This window comes from Brachypodium distachyon, chromosome 3 (genome assembly GCF_000005505.3).
Source record: "Brachypodium distachyon strain Bd21 chromosome 3, Brachypodium_distachyon_v3.0, whole genome shotgun sequence".
Taxonomy (NCBI): domain Eukaryota; kingdom Viridiplantae; phylum Streptophyta; class Magnoliopsida; order Poales; family Poaceae; genus Brachypodium; species Brachypodium distachyon.
In genome coordinates this window covers 37,656,134-37,670,978 of record NC_016133.3, presented here as the reverse complement: position 1 = coordinate 37,670,978, position 14,845 = coordinate 37,656,134, and the positions used below count along the sequence as shown (strand labels likewise).

Here is a 14,845-nt window from a genome sequence, read left to right as displayed (position 1 = left end):
TTTAATTCCTGATTTCCTCCACAATCTCGCTTTGGGGAAAGGGCTGCGTAAGACTGGCAAGATTCACTTGATTTTCGTATAAACTTTCAATTTCTATATCATAGGACGACAAACCTCCCACACCCATGAGATCTCTGTAAAATTTTGTGAGGGTTTCCTGCTTCGCTTGGTGTGAGAATAGACAAGCACCATCATCGTGAATAACTTTTATTTTATTACCTCTCAACCTAGCTGATGCTCTGGAGTGGTAGAATCTGGTATCTTCATCCCCAAGGACACACCAGATAATTTTCCCTCTTTGCCAAGCTGCAAGAGCACTAGCATGAACGAAAAACTGCAGTTTCTCTTTAACCATTCCACGGAAAAAGAATTCCAGGAAGGAAAGTGGTCTACCTTCTTCAAGCCAGTCCAGAAAACTCAAAGTGAACTTACAACAGTCAATATAAGCATTGATAGGGCGGCAGTTTTTCTTCCAAATTTTAATTTCCTTCCTTAAGTTCTTGAGTTTATAATTCAAAATAGCAGCCATGTCAGTACCACCGAACCAGTTCGTCCAACTATCATGAACAGGATTTCTGAAGAAAGGACTGAAGTTCCAATTGTTCTCATACCTGAACAGACATGATTTGGGAATTTGCGTTGAGGCTTCAATCTTCAGAGGAAAATGATCAGATGTACAACGATGCATGGAATGCAAGGTTGAGTTTGGGAATGCCAGATCCCAATTTGAGTTGAAGAAGAATGTGTCAATCCTTGTCAAGATGGGGTGTGACTGCATATTCGACCAAGTAAAGTTCCTGTCCAAAATGGGAAGTTCCTGCACCTGCATATCACGAAGCCAATTGTTAAATCTCTGAGTTTCAAGTACGGAAGCTTGCCCAGAGTTTCTGTCATCCGCGGATCTGACTGTATTAAAGTCGCCAGCAATAGCCCACGGTCCAGAACAGTTGGAGTGAATATCAAATAAATCCTGGACGAAGGCATCTCTGTCAGATTCAAAATTCGGCACATAAATGTTGGTAATCCAAAACGAGGTGTTAGAAGTACAGCATTCTAACAAGACTGAAACTGATCTATCCTTAAACACCGATTGATTGAGATGAAATCGGTCATTGTTCCAGGCAGTGAGGATTCCTCCAGAAGCACCAGAAGCATCTAGGTGCACAAAGCTGGATAAGGTTGATGGGAGGAAAGATGAGAGTTTGTGGGTAGTGATGTTATGCAGTTTTGTTTCCTGTAACAGAACCAGATCGAAGCTTTCATTTAATACACCATAGCAACAATGGTGTCTCTGACCAACTCACACTTGTCTGAATCTCCAAGACCACGGACATTCCAGCAGCACAGGGAAAAGGTACGATAGTTGTTCATTCATTTAATACACCATAGCAACAACACAAACACTGACATGAACAACATCTTAGATATGCAAGTCTTGTCAACAACTACACTGCAATTAGAGTTGGTACATACACACACACACAAAAGCAAACACTCCCTAGCTTCTGCTCTGATCTGGCTAGCAGAAAAATGCAACTGACAAACTGATTCCCGCGAAGGACAACAAATGAAGCGCGGGAAAACAAAGACAAGCAATAAGAACTACTCATTGTCCTTCTTCATGCCAGCCACCACCACCTTCATGAGCTCCCCTTGCTCAAACCCGCACCTCTCTCCTAGATACAAGAGGTCGTCCATCTGCAGGTGCGGCTGAACACTGTCGTCCAGTAAATGGCAATTCTGAAAGTTACACAGAATCCAAAAGCCGATTTTCAAGTTAAACAACCTTGGCCTTCAGTAAATGAGAACTTGCATCGATGCTGAAGAAGTTCTTTGACCACAACTTTGCTTCGATGCCGACTCTCTTTCAAAACTTGTGAAGTGTAAACTGACATGCCTCCGAGAACAATGAGAGCTCCAACCAGAGAGCATTATGACAACAGTCTTGAATTGGCCAAGTACAACATGGGATACAGCCAAAGGTTGCACTGCATCACTGAAAATCCAGTGCGAATTGCAGTCAACTTCCACAAATTTTGACATTTGGTATAATGACAAAAACCAAAATGAATGCATGAATTACAAAAATATCTTTCCTTAAGCACTCCTGAAACCTTAAGGAATTTGTTAAAAAAAATGGATGATACTTAAGTAGGAACAAAAACAAAAGATCCAATGAAGCATGAAACTAAAGGAAGTTGTTAAACTGGCCAATCAACAAACTCATTTTCATTTTACTCATGTTAGGTACTTAGGTGTTCCATACTTGCAATTCCTGGTGCCGTTCTCATTTCTGAACATACATCTGCTGATGAAATAAACTACTGCTCTGGATGACTGGAGAAGTGAAAAACGAGATGGAGTACACAAGAGGATATGCTACTACGGAATACTAAGCATTGCTATGCTGCAGCGGTCAATTGGGCTTGGATCCTTCGGCGATGAATTTCTACTCGATGTCTGGTGCGAAATTATGCCTGGAACTCTGGAAGCTCCAGCGGGCGGTGGCGGTGACGCTGTCATCTGCACTGGCCGCAGGCAGCTCAACATCGCTGCTGCTCCGGAGATGCCGTTGCCTAGGAGGGCTCGCCTCCCCTGCACAAGAAGAAGAGAAGGGGAAACAAGCTTCAGTCAAAACTTAAGGTTGCCAGTTGCCACGCCCGTAGAAGAAGAATCCCTTACCGTCTACTTCGCCGGAAAGCCCGATCTGCGTGCTGTTGCAGACCGGGCACGCCAGGTTGACCCGGAGCCACCGCCGGATACACCGCCGGTGGAAGCTGTGCCCGCAATGCAAAATCTCTGGCTGTTCTTCGTGGCCGACCGAACGAGTGCACATCCGACAGGCTTCTTCGCCGCCGACGGGGAGCTCCGTCGCGGAAGAAGACGAGGAGGAGATGTCGACTTCGACGGCGAGCTCAACGGCCGGCGCCGGGAAACGACGGACGGGCGCCTCCGCCTCCGCGTCGACGGGCACAGGGACTCGGCGGCTCGCCCTTGGCTTCCTCCTCCTCCAAACGAAGCAGCCGCAGCAGCAGCCTGCGGCTACAACGGCAACAACCGCTACTGCGATGCCAATGCTGACGCCGACCGGCGAGCTGGACCGGCCGGGCGTCGCGTCGGCGGGGTCTGAGCTGTGGTGAGATTGCGGATACATATTGCTGCTGGGCCGGGAGAATAGGATGTTGATGATGGAGAACAAGGCACAGGCACAGTATATAACGACGGCGGGCGGAGCACATTTCCGGCCATAGACGTTGCGGCGTGGCCTCGCCGGAAGAGGAAGGAGCCGTTGGCAGGGCAGGCGAAACGGCAGAGAGCCGTTGCGTCGGTCCTCTTCTCGCCTCTCGCCCTAGCGCGGCCACGCTTTTACCCCCTAAAGCGGCCGTCTCCCGCGCAAGGGAACCGCCGCTCCGGCGGCGAGGCGCCGCCGGGGCCGAAACAGCCGCGAAATCCTTGTCGCGCTCGCGAGGGACTTTTCGCAATAAAGCCCTCCGTCTTTGTTCTTCCTCAACCTGCAGTCCGTCTTCTTCCCGTCGATTCCCCACCGCCCTCGCCCGCGCCGCTTCGCGCTCTCCCGCGCCTCTCGCCGCCGCTCTCTCCTCCCTGTCCATCCCGACGCGGCGCCTCCATCCACACCCTCGTAGGCCACCGAAATCGAATCCCGCCCTCGCTGGTCATCTACACCGCGTCCCGCCGCCTAAAACTCGAATCTTGGCGGTGAACGTCAGCAGCCCTCGATGCCGAAGCTCTTGCGCCACAGAAGCGCCGCCCTGAGCATCTCCATGACCTCCTTCATCTTGAACTCCAGTGCGCGGAGGAACTTGAGAAGCACTGTGTCCGCGCGCTCATCGTCGCGCACCAGCGGCACGCCCCAGATGAGCTCCTCCTTCGGCTCCGCCTCCAGCTCGGACGCGGTGGGGACGAAGGTCTCTTCTATGGCTTCCACGGTTCATCCTTGGGCTCCTCTTTCGTGGGCTCCTCGGTCTTCTCCCCCCTTCCGCCGCCGTCCTTGCTCGCCTGCTGCTGCTGCTTCCCGCCGCGGCGTATTCAGCGTCGGCGTCACGCTCGCCGGCTCGGCATCGCCCTGCCACAGCACGGCATCATCAAGAACAACTACCATGGTCTCCCCTTCTCTTCTGCTAGCGCAACAACTGCCATTGAGTACTGCTAGCCTTATCTTGTTGCAACGAAAGAATGTTGTGTTTAACAAGCAAGATTATCTTGCTGTGTTTGCTTCTGAACATTATGGATTCTTAACCATGGGATAGTTGCAAATGGTGTGGCATTGTGTCTTCAGTTGAAGGAATGAACTAATGAAGAACCAAACTAACTACTTATTAGTGTTAAAAACTGTATTCTCAATTGCCTGCATAGGTGATTCCAACTCTAGTGTAGGATCTCTAATCTAATATTTCAATGATGATTATAACTGTATTGTTATATAGTATCCTCTTCAACTTGAGTACTGCTTAGTCCATGTGATCTCTTCCCATTAATTAGCTGAGCTATATTTCAGCAAACACACAGCAACTGAACTCACCTTATCTGCCATAACCCTATGGCAGCTAATTGCTCCTGCCAGTTAACACTAGAAGCTGCAGTTTTATGACACTTTGAATAACAGATTTGCCCCAAAAAATTTGTAGGTTTTCCCAGCAATACCCCTTTTGAATCGGCGAGGTTTTACACCTTGACCACCATTAGAGGTATGCCATGCGATGCCACCTGTTATGTTTTGCTTCGGAGTCATCTAACGCTGGACACTTCTAAGTTACTCAGCCAGGTGCGAGCCCGGTGTGCATTTAGAATGCTTGTGCCACTTTTGGTTATTATTTTTTCGTGCAATTTTATCATTGGTCAGTTGGATGCTTATCAATTTTGTCCTATACAATGCTATATCACTCCCTAATTATTGTTCAAGAACATACTCTTTGCTTGGAGTACTTAATGTCTGGCATTAATTGTGTGTTATGCAGTATATCACTCCCTAATTATTGTTCAGTGTGCTATTTCTAGCAGCGCTTCTTTCTGTCAGTTGAGTTCTTCAGTTCTTTTCTCTGTCAGTTGAGTACTTCAGTTCTTCTCTCTGTCAATTCCTTTAGGATTCTGTGCATGGAGATTGCAGCTTCATTTGCTGTGTACTTCAGGGGCTTCCTGGAGGTGCTGGTTACACTGTTATGGTCTTATGGAGCAACAAAGACCAAAGTACACATGGATTGCTCAGATGTAAGGAATCAAGCGCCCTCTCAGTTCTTTTCTCTGTCAGTTCTTTAGTTCTTCTCTCTGTCAGTTCTTTAGTTCTTTTCTCTGTCAGTTCTTCAGTTTAGTGTTCTCGACACAGGCACACAGTGAGAGAGCTCGAGCTCGTGGCGGCGGCACACGTGGAGCAGGCCAACTCGTGTCATCGTCTAATTAAAATTGACGGCTTGTTTGCCAACGATCTTATGTAGAGATGCAGTTTACCGTGAAATACGAGAGATGGTATTCACATGCGAAGCACTAAATACTCAACAAAACCGACCTAATAGCCATCTATTATACTGATGCTTATTTATAACGGGTCTAGGTGACATTGCATGAGCTAAGACCAGCAGCTGGCTCTGGTATTATGCTTGCTCTCTTCTTTTTTGTGCAAAATTATGCCTGCTCTTAGACGCCTCCAGGACCACCGTACACGAAGGCGAATCCCTGCGGGCCATCTTCTGAAGCTGAAGTGACGACCGCATCGTAGATGCTTGAATCGATGTCCTTGGCCACCATATAGTTGATAGTCTTGGAGCCCCTCATCACAACCCAGGTGAACTTGGCGGCGGCGTTGGTGTCGGCAGCCAGGATGCCGTTGCCCATTGGGGGGCTCTTCCCCTCCCCCGGGGTGGAGTACACGGTCCCTCCCATCTGGATCTGGGTGCTGCCGTCCATTCCGTTGACTATGGCCCCCGGGAAGTAGCCGACCATCTCACCGTTCAGGTAGACATTCCAGTTCCCGGTCTGGAAATCCTGAAAAACACATAAACATACTATTTCAGCAACACTTGCTACATCCTTTTTTCTGTTTGCATCCTTCCAATTATACAATTAGTTGTATCTATTAAATTTTCCTCCACTCTCTCAATGATTCCTTCTCCAACTTGTCACATCCTTAAAGATGTTTAAAGTAATTTGTAAATAGATATAAACAAACGGAGAGTGATAACGAAGATGAAGTTGTTCAGGCTGATGTGATGAATGTCATGGATTACTCTGAGAATCTTTAAAGTAATTTTCCCCACTGGAAGAGCCATTCCAGGAGTGGTAGCTTGGCTCGTGACCACAAAGCCTGGGCATTCATAGTTCAGGCAGCCTGTTTTTTGGTAGCCATCGGCCTGTATCAAAGGAGATTCTATTGTAAATACATTAAAAAAGGTGGTCCCTAAGGTGAAAATCTGCCTTTGAAAGTTAGAGTACGCACCGTCCAGTAAACCATGAAACGAGGTTGGTTGTCGCCTTCATGTTGAGAATCGATCTGTTCGGTTGAACAGAAATATATTAGTGTGAGATATGTCTTCACAGGAACTGCATATTCAGTCTGGCTTGTCAATTGTCAAAACTTACATGCCATCCAGCTTGCACGACGGTGGCACTGCTAGGCCTCCGATCCACAACAAGAATCTGAGCAGTGGATTTCTGGCCAGGAGGAATAACTAGAGGATACACGTCGATATCTGCCTTCACGTCAACGAACAAGGATCCTTTCTCGCTGTCAAACAGCACCTGGGCGAACTATTGGGGAGACATCTCCGTGTTCAGGTAAATTTTGGAATCGATCGATCAAAGAAAGATAAACGATGGAAACTCTTACTTACATGCTGTCCTTCGATTGTACTAGTGTATTCTGTTTGTGGCTTCATCACCTGAGAAGATGCGCGCCTCCTTACAAGATCTTCCTTCAGAGTTCTTCGTATCGGAACAGTTCCATAAGGGCAACTTTCTCCTGAAGTTGTAGGTAGACCAAGACCAGTCCCAGCACTTGAGCTTGGCGGAATCTGGTTATTCACGTTGTTAGAAAATCTCTAAACAGTTTGCGCATGCCAGAACCAATTAAGAACGGGTTAATTAGACTAATTTAACTGTTTCTTTTTGTCTAATAATTGATCAAAGCAAAAAGAAAAAACTTTGACAGAGAAGACAGAAAGTGCAAATGCTATGTATCACCTGAAGCTTGTGGTTTTTAAGGAGCGGATGATCGAATGCAGGCTGCTTGTGTATGTCAACACAGTCAAAAACTACACCATAATTATCCTACAATGTTATTCGATACAGAAAAAGTCAGATCTGCAGCGTCTCATGTATAATCTTGAGCCTTGAGAATGAAATATTTCTTCAGATGGAATGACTGATTACCTTGAAGGACTTAACATAGGGCTTGTTAAGCATCTTGAGCTCTGCCTCCAATGTGAAGTCATCTTGTGAGAGCACAGAATTTCTTGCCCCGGCACCGGTGAAGAACAGAAAAAAAAAGGAGTAGCAACATCACCAAGAAGAATGAGTACCTTTCCGTCTTGACTCTCTGACTGAAAATCACAAAATTCTACCCATACATATAATGCCAAAGCACCGACCCTGTCAAATCACTCAACTATGTCTGCATAAAATAAGGCAGGTATTTTACCAACAATTACGGATATTCAAGAAGATACTCAGACGATGGCTATTAGTAATTTATTTTCATTCCTGTAACGGAGGAATGGTTAATTGAGTATTCCATTTTGTCTCCTGCCTCACTATATGGATGATTTTAGGGAATTCCATTTTGATTTCCCTGACACAAATTACCCCATTTAAGCCAAGCTTGCTTCAACTTTTACCCGTTTAATGTTTTTCCTTGCGCTGTCGGGTGGGTCCCCCACATACTGTCAGTGACTTATTATTCCCGTCAGGCGTACAAATAAGCCTCACCTGCTCACCATGGTTCTGACGGCGGCGGTGAATTGAAGGAGGCCGCCACCGACTTGCACGGCTGCGAGAAACAGCAGGTCAAACGTTATCGAGTCTCTGCCACTCCGCGACGGGACAGCCGACGCGCTCTGGTTCGAGCTTCTGAGCACGGCAATCTGGACAGGACGTTGTACCTGACAGACAGGTCCTACTTGTAAGTTAAGCTTATGTTTTGTGCTAGTTGAGACAGAAAACATGTGGTTATACGAACAAATTTGTAAAAATTGAGGCCCTCAAAAACCATGGTTTTCTGCAATTTACTCGAGAAAACACCCAACCGAGTGACGTACATAGACCAAATAACCAATCCCCACCGGATAGAGCTGTGTAAAAGATAAAAAGGCTAAAAACTAGCACATGTTTCACTAAATGGGGTAATTTGTATCACACTAGTCTAAATAGAAGGTAAAAGGATAAAATTCACTCTTTTCATATTTGTTTCTTTTTTTTTGGGGGGGGGGGGGGGGAGGGGGGGACTTTTCAAAACTGCAATATGGATCATGGATGATTCTCGTAATACACAACCCACAATGTTCTATGATTATGGAAAGCGAGAGCTATGAAAAATGATTGGACAATGGCACGGACCGCTGCAATTGCTAGAGGTTGGTGCAATGTAAATATGGTTACAGTTGAGATGCACTTATCGACATCAATGCCCTGGAACTGGGGTGTGCAAAGAGGGCAAATCCACTGAAAAGGGAATTTTTTAAACCATTATGGGGATTAGAAATGTGTAAAGTTGAAAATATTTAAGTTCTGAAATGGGATATGCAAATGGTACGGATCACATCTCATAGACTACTATGTGGATGAAAGGGCAGCCGCGTTGAGGGCGCCGTGTAGACGGCTCGGGCTGGATTGGGGAATTTCTGACTACAGGATTTCTTTTTGTTTGTCTACCTTGTAAAGAGTGAGGGGGAGAGAGCACTTTTCTTGGGTAAAATCCCCATTATTGTCACCAAGTGCGCCACACCTCTCACAAAGTCGCCACACCACCTAAATGCGTAGGCTTGTAGGACCATAAAGCACCATATTTAAGTTTGATAACCCAGATCAGCACTTTTCGAAATTGAGGACGAAATTGCACCACCAACTCAAGTTCTGTGACTAAACATGGTTTTTACTCTTTCCTCGCCTTCCGCTTGATGCTCAAAGGGAAACATGGGGGTATCTTTCCCATGGGGGAAGATCACCGACGGAACCCATGTACATGTGTTGTGCATAGCTCAATTTCTCTTGGTGCATGCATATTAGATTGCTAGGGAATTTAGGCTAATTAGGCCGCATGCTTTGACTCATTGTTGTAGTAACCATGAGATCCATTTTATTATTATGATAAGAAAATAGAAATTATTCCAATACATCGTTTCAACAACAGGATCTCAAATAAAACACCAGGGACACCGCTGATTTTCTAAGCGGTTGCCTTCATCATCTCCACAACCTTTTTGACGGTCGGCCTAGCCAATATGTCAGCTATCCAAACCTTCACATGAGGGTAGTTATCCAACAGCGAGGCATGTGGGGTGGCTAACAAGTAATATGCAGTTGGAAAATGGCTCAGATCAGCCAGGCTGATGAAATCTCCAGCTAAGTACTTGAACTTAGATAAGCGAGCCTCGTACACTTCAAATGTTTTCTTCAGTTTCTCCACATTTTCTTCAACAACATTGCCATCATTTTCTCCACCGAGGTACATGGGAATTATCAGGCATTGGTGGATAATCACAGCCATGGGCCTGTCAAATTGGTGGGATTCCACATCTAGCCACATATCGACCATGGCCGAGTCAGGAAGGTCGCCTTCCTTCACAAGTTCAGATTGGTTCTTGCGAAGAATGTACTTTGATATTGCACGTGATTCTGTCATTAGAATGAATATACAGAATGGATGAATAACAAGGGGACAAAAAGTTAAAACAAGACTACATAATGGGAAAAGAAAAGGTTGTCTCACCAAACAAAATTAAATCACCATCCTGAAATGACGGGACTTGACCAAATGGCTGTAAGGAAACACAATGATATTACAATCGGCAATATATATAGCCGGTTTGTGATTACATTTCTCAAACATATATAAATGCAAACAGATGTGCAACAAGGGGAAATATTGTATCCACTCAACATATTTTTTGAGGAAAATGAAGTTGTGAATGACTTACATTGCGTGCAGTGTGTTCCATGTTCTTGTGCTCACCAATGGAAAAGTTAATGGGAACAACCTCATACTGGGCCCCGACCTCCTCCAAACAGACCAGAACGCGTGCCACGTTGGTTGACATTGGCAGCCCATACACCTTCATCGCCATCTCCTTGAGGAATCCGACCACTTGGAGTGGGAGCAAAGGAAAAATGGAATGAGAATACTGGACGGCTTTCAAGTGTCGATAGATGAGGACATGGTGCCCCTTATATAGCACAAGAAAGATAGAAGAGGGACAAATTAGTATGTTTAGGGAGTTATTACTAGGTGCATCTGAAGTAAATCTACAAGGTTTTGCGGTTCGGAAATAAATTAAAGTGAGCGTTATGGGCGGGATATGTGGAATTTTTATTGTAAGGGAACGGAAATGTTACGAAGATAGCTCCCGGAAAGGTTGAGAAAAAGATGGTAACATATGTAAGGGAAAGACTAAACTAGCCATCCTTTTTGCCAATAATGTATTTGGTATTGCGCTGGATTCTCATAATCATGTTTACTTTAACCGCTTTAGCATATTTTATTGTATGACTAACCAACTTTTGCATATTTTATTGAATGGATAATCAACTTTTTCCTGATTTCGTGTACATCTTCTATCACATTAGCAACTGCAAACTGACCATCCAAAAGCAAGGCTGGATTTTGGGCAATGATTCTTACTATAGACAAATACGAAGCGTTTTCAATCTGGAAAGGGAACGTTCCACAATTTCTTCCGCAAAAAAGGCAAAAAGATTAGTAACTTATCTTTACTTTTATGAAGATTGCAACTAACACTTTGCGTGTTGATTTGGCAAAAACTATTGAGAAGAGAATGAATATGGTTTTTTTGGTTTGAAACAATTAAATACTAGCACAACAGTATCTTTAAACATGCAGTGTAGTTTTTTAGTTCCTAGCAATTCACATTTATGTGTAAAACAACATTTTTGAATTAAAAATTATAGAGGCCGTTGAGTAGACCAATCATGATCATCACGCTTGTGAGGATAATCTTGTTTCCCGTTCTTCATGGCTTCAAAATGTCAAGGAATTCTCCCAAAAGGTTGGTCCTAAGGCCCATGTGGAAAGGCTTGATATAAGGTCGACCTTAAGCTTCGGAGCCCATAGTAGTAAGACCTGATCACAAGAGATAGATAGAAAATCAAAGCTCATAAATCTTCCATGAGGGTTTAGGTGATATAGAAAATAAGGTGAGGCCCAGCTGGACTCTAGAAAATGAGGAGTGAACGTGGCCTAATAACTGCCGGAATATTTTTACAGTGCCCTTTTTTTTAGAAAAAAAAAACACCACGGCATTCTTTTTTTTCCTGAGAAACATAGTACAAACACAGACCCTCGCAATACGCGCGTACACTCACCCTATCCCTATGAGCACCTACCGCATACCCCTCGCCGTTGACAGGTAGTCACCTACCACTGAAAGAATGTGAGTGCCCACGTAAAGTTTAGTACTTGAATCTGAGTTCGCTGATTCCACTACAAGGAATCGGACCAGTTACACCAGTGCATTCCTTAGTTACGGCAGCATTGAAAATAATTACAGCACACATATTTTTGTCTTTTTTCTGAAAAAAAGAAATCTGCGACCTCTGTATCGGTGTACACAGCCTTTTTAAGATTTAAAAAAACAGTCTCTCACAGAAGTAATCAGTTTACAAGCCACAGGTGGCCGGAAAAACAAAAAAAAATATTCATATGCGTCCCAGAGCCTGTTTCTGTAACCATTTTCACGGTTGTGTCTAGAGTCCACAGAATTCCATATCTCCACCCGCTGCAGTAGGAAAATTCAAGTATACATCCTATAGCTGAATTGATTCCATGGTATAGATGAAATAAACGTTCCGATCGGGCATGCAGAGCTGTTCAATTGTCGGGAAACCTGAAACCGATGTGCAGTCGTAAAAATCTGTAGACTGGATTTTGTTGCTCTTGTCAGTCTCTCTTCGGTAGCTACTCTCTTGTGGATATCAGGCCTTGATTTAATGAACTAGCAGCAGATTCTTCATCTTCCCGGGCACGCACTGCACTTGACTGGCTGTAACTAGCTTCCTGATAGTACCGGTCATCCGATGCCAACAGAAGGCTCCTTTTCGCTTTGTCTCTGTCTCGAGGGTAAGTCCAGTACAAGAAGGCGTATGTCAAGGAACAGATGGCCATGGGCACCGCGAGCTCCGTGTACACTGCCTTCGCCAATGCAGCTGCATTCTCTCTGTCAGTTTCGACGCTTGTTTCCGAAGAGACGGGCTTATAGCCGAATACGCGCTCTGCTAAAATACCGACAACAAGAGGCGCGAATGAAGCAAATACTGATTCAAAGCATTTGTCCAGCGCGTAAACCGTTGTCCTTGCCCTCTCCGGCACAATCTCCGCGAAAATTGGGCTGCATAGCACAGAGAGAAATACAATACATTTGAGCAATGATGAGCAATAGAATAAATGACATTGCAACACTGCAGAATAATGTCTGATTGTGATGAGCATCATACTTGTTTGTGGACGCGGCGTTCCAGGAAATGAAGAATCCCATCGTGAAGAACACGGCAGCGTGCGCGACGCCGGTCGACGGGTCGTTAGGCAGCCCAAGCAGCAGGATCGCGCCGAGCGGGACAGCCGACGCCGAGCTTATCTGTGCCAGTGCGATCCTTCCGCCGTTGGGGAACCGCGTGGAGACCTTGTCGCCGATGAAGCCCCCGAAGAGCGCGCCGAGAGCAGTGGCGAACAGGTACAGCCCCGTGATGACGCTGGTCTCCCAGTGCGTGAACCCAACGAGCTCCAGCCACATGGTGGAGAAGTTGAGCGCCGACCAGGATATCAGGCCGGCGATCCCCTGCGCCACGATGACCTGGAACGTGGGCACGGCGATGACGGCCCTGGCGTCCCGGAGCAGCTCCTCGGCCTCCTCCTTCGCCGACGCCGAGGTCTTGGACTTGGCGCGAGGGTCGGCGGCGAAGAACCACATGAGGACGCCCAGCGCGACGCTGATGATGCCCACGATGTGGAACGCGAGACGCCAGCCCGGGACGCCGAGGAAGGTAAAGGGCGCCAGGAGCACGCCGAAGGAGCCGCCCACGATGGAGCCGAGGTTGATGGTCATCTGCAGCCACCCGAACGCGGCGCCCCGGGTGTGGTCGTCCGTGTAGTCGGCGACGAGCGAGCTGATCGCCGGGATGACCAGCGCCAGGCCGATGCCGTTCAGCCCCCGCGAAATCGCCATCTGCGCACACAAGTCAGTTGATTCAGCTCGGCTCTTTGCCTCACTGACATGTGTGGGATCCACCAGTCAAGAACTGCCTCAAATTTTTTTTCCTACCGTTTGTGCGAAATGAAATTAAAATGGAATATTCGGATAACCGATAAATTTCGTGGTAGGTACGTACAAAACCCGTAAAGAGCTCGGTCGTGGGTCCCATATTGTCAGTGAGAGAAGGGGGGAGGAGAGAAATGGGGGGGGGAGGAGAGAAATGGGGGGGGGGGAGGAGAAGCGGAGAAGGGCGTGAGAGCTGCTGCTGAGTGCTGACCTGGAGGAAGGTGCCGGAAATGGCGACGAGGAAGGTGGCGGCGGCCCAGAGGAAGGCGCCGACGGCGACGACGCGGGCGCGGTCGTGGCGCGCGGAGGCGTAGGCGGCGAGCGGGAAGGAGAGGGCCTGGACGAGCGCGCGGCAGAGCGTCAGAGATCCGAGCGCCGTCGGGGACGCGCCCAGCGCGGCGCCCACCTCCCGGTACACCGCCGGGAGCAGCACCTCGTCCGCCTTCTCCAGCACCGACGCCAGGTTCACCAGCACCAGCGTCCGCCGCCGCGCCGACGCGGCTAGTTCTTCCGGCCCCCTCATCGTCTCTCTGGCCTTGCTTGCTTGCTCGCTCAGAACACTTCCGAGATTAGAACCGTCTGGGTCTCGCTCTTGTTTGTGCCCGCGTGCTTGCTTAAAAATGGAGCAGGGGGGAGAAGCAGGCGTGTAGCTGTGAACCTGCAGTTTGTAGATCGGGACATTGACCAGAGCGGCAGGGCGAGCGAGCAGCTGAGCTGGAGATATAATCCGTGCCATATGTATGGGCGTGCGGCTATTCAAGTCATGGCTCTTGGGTGGTGGTTGTATCTGATCCCTCGATCGATCAGGCGGAATCGGACAGGACAACATATCTGCAATTCTGAACGTTCTTCACAAGCGATGTTCTTAATTTTATTATGTATACTCGTGCAAAGCGTGGTCAGTTTGAAGACAGAGACATCAAAGATTAAGATCGGAGCAATTGGTTGGTCACTGCTCACGAAGCACTTACTGTACTCTCTAAACATGCGTAGCAAGAATGACACCCAAAGATCACAACACTGATGCTTCTGGATTAAAAAAACAGCATACATCAAAAAATGTACACGCCCACCGTGGGGCTCGAACCCACGACCACAAGGTTAAGAGCCTTGCGCTCTACCAACTGAGCTAGACGGGCATGTTCAGTTTTGAGACTGACCGTTCTAACAAATTCTGTGAGTTCCGGTATACTCAGACGCAATGTAGAGGACCATGCACATTTTTTACTGCAGCAGTATACTCATATGGCACATTGATCTGCATGACTTTACTGGAGTACATCAGTATACTCATACAGTGCAGTTTTCTGCTATAAGCTCAATCACGCAGCTAAACAAAACAGAAAAGGGAC

General features: G+C 46.9%; 5 protein-coding genes and 1 non-coding gene across 6 annotated transcripts; 1 reads left to right on the top strand and 5 right to left on the bottom strand.

Moving 5' to 3' along the window:
• Positions 1-2,201: 2,201 nt before the first annotated feature.
• LOC106866307 (RING-H2 finger protein ATL8) lies at positions 2,202-3,221 on the bottom strand. Its single transcript, XM_014900135.2, has 2 exons — positions 2,683-3,221; positions 2,202-2,595 (listed from the first exon to the last, which is right to left on the bottom strand). The coding sequence occupies exons 1-2, from the start codon at positions 3,152-3,154 to the stop codon at positions 2,450-2,452; spliced, it is 618 nt and encodes a 205-aa protein (XP_014755621.1). The 5' UTR covers positions 3,155-3,221; the 3' UTR covers positions 2,202-2,449.
• Positions 3,222-3,363: 142 nt separating this feature from the next.
• LOC104583709 lies at positions 3,364-5,585 on the top strand. Its single transcript, XM_024462432.1, has 4 exons — positions 3,364-4,161; positions 4,647-4,783; positions 5,020-5,226; positions 5,342-5,585. The coding sequence occupies exons 1-4, from the start codon at positions 3,738-3,740 to the stop codon at positions 5,414-5,416; spliced, it is 843 nt and encodes a 280-aa protein (XP_024318200.1). The 5' UTR covers positions 3,364-3,737; the 3' UTR covers positions 5,417-5,585.
• A 64-nt stretch (positions 5,586-5,649) lies between these two features.
• Positions 5,650-7,837, bottom strand: LOC104584210. Its single transcript, XM_024461437.1, has 7 exons — positions 7,381-7,837; positions 7,139-7,278; positions 6,843-7,047; positions 6,592-6,759; positions 6,449-6,502; positions 6,240-6,362; positions 5,650-6,066 (listed from the first exon to the last, which is right to left on the bottom strand). Exons 1-7 carry the CDS (start codon positions 7,411-7,413, stop codon positions 5,650-5,652), a joined length of 1,140 nt encoding a protein of 379 aa, XP_024317205.1. The 5' UTR covers positions 7,414-7,837.
• A 1,554-nt stretch (positions 7,838-9,391) lies between these two features.
• On the bottom strand, positions 9,392-10,310 carry LOC100837288 (probable glutathione S-transferase GSTF2). Its single transcript, XM_003574420.3, has 3 exons — positions 10,143-10,310; positions 9,935-9,983; positions 9,392-9,840 (listed from the first exon to the last, which is right to left on the bottom strand). Exons 1-3 carry the CDS (start codon positions 10,287-10,289, stop codon positions 9,392-9,394), a joined length of 645 nt encoding a protein of 214 aa, XP_003574468.1. The 5' UTR covers positions 10,290-10,310.
• A 1,388-nt stretch (positions 10,311-11,698) lies between these two features.
• Positions 11,699-14,336, bottom strand: LOC100836982 (hexuronate transporter). Its single transcript, XM_003574419.4, has 3 exons — positions 13,705-14,336; positions 12,673-13,400; positions 11,699-12,566 (listed from the first exon to the last, which is right to left on the bottom strand). Exons 1-3 carry the CDS (start codon positions 14,320-14,322, stop codon positions 12,137-12,139), a joined length of 1,776 nt encoding a protein of 591 aa, XP_003574467.4. The 5' UTR covers positions 14,323-14,336; the 3' UTR covers positions 11,699-12,136.
• Positions 14,337-14,559: 223 nt separating this feature from the next.
• TRNAK-CUU lies at positions 14,560-14,632 on the bottom strand. Its single transcript has one exon. It is a non-coding gene; the product is annotated as a tRNA-Lys (tRNA).
• Between the last annotated feature and the right edge of the window lie 213 nt (positions 14,633-14,845).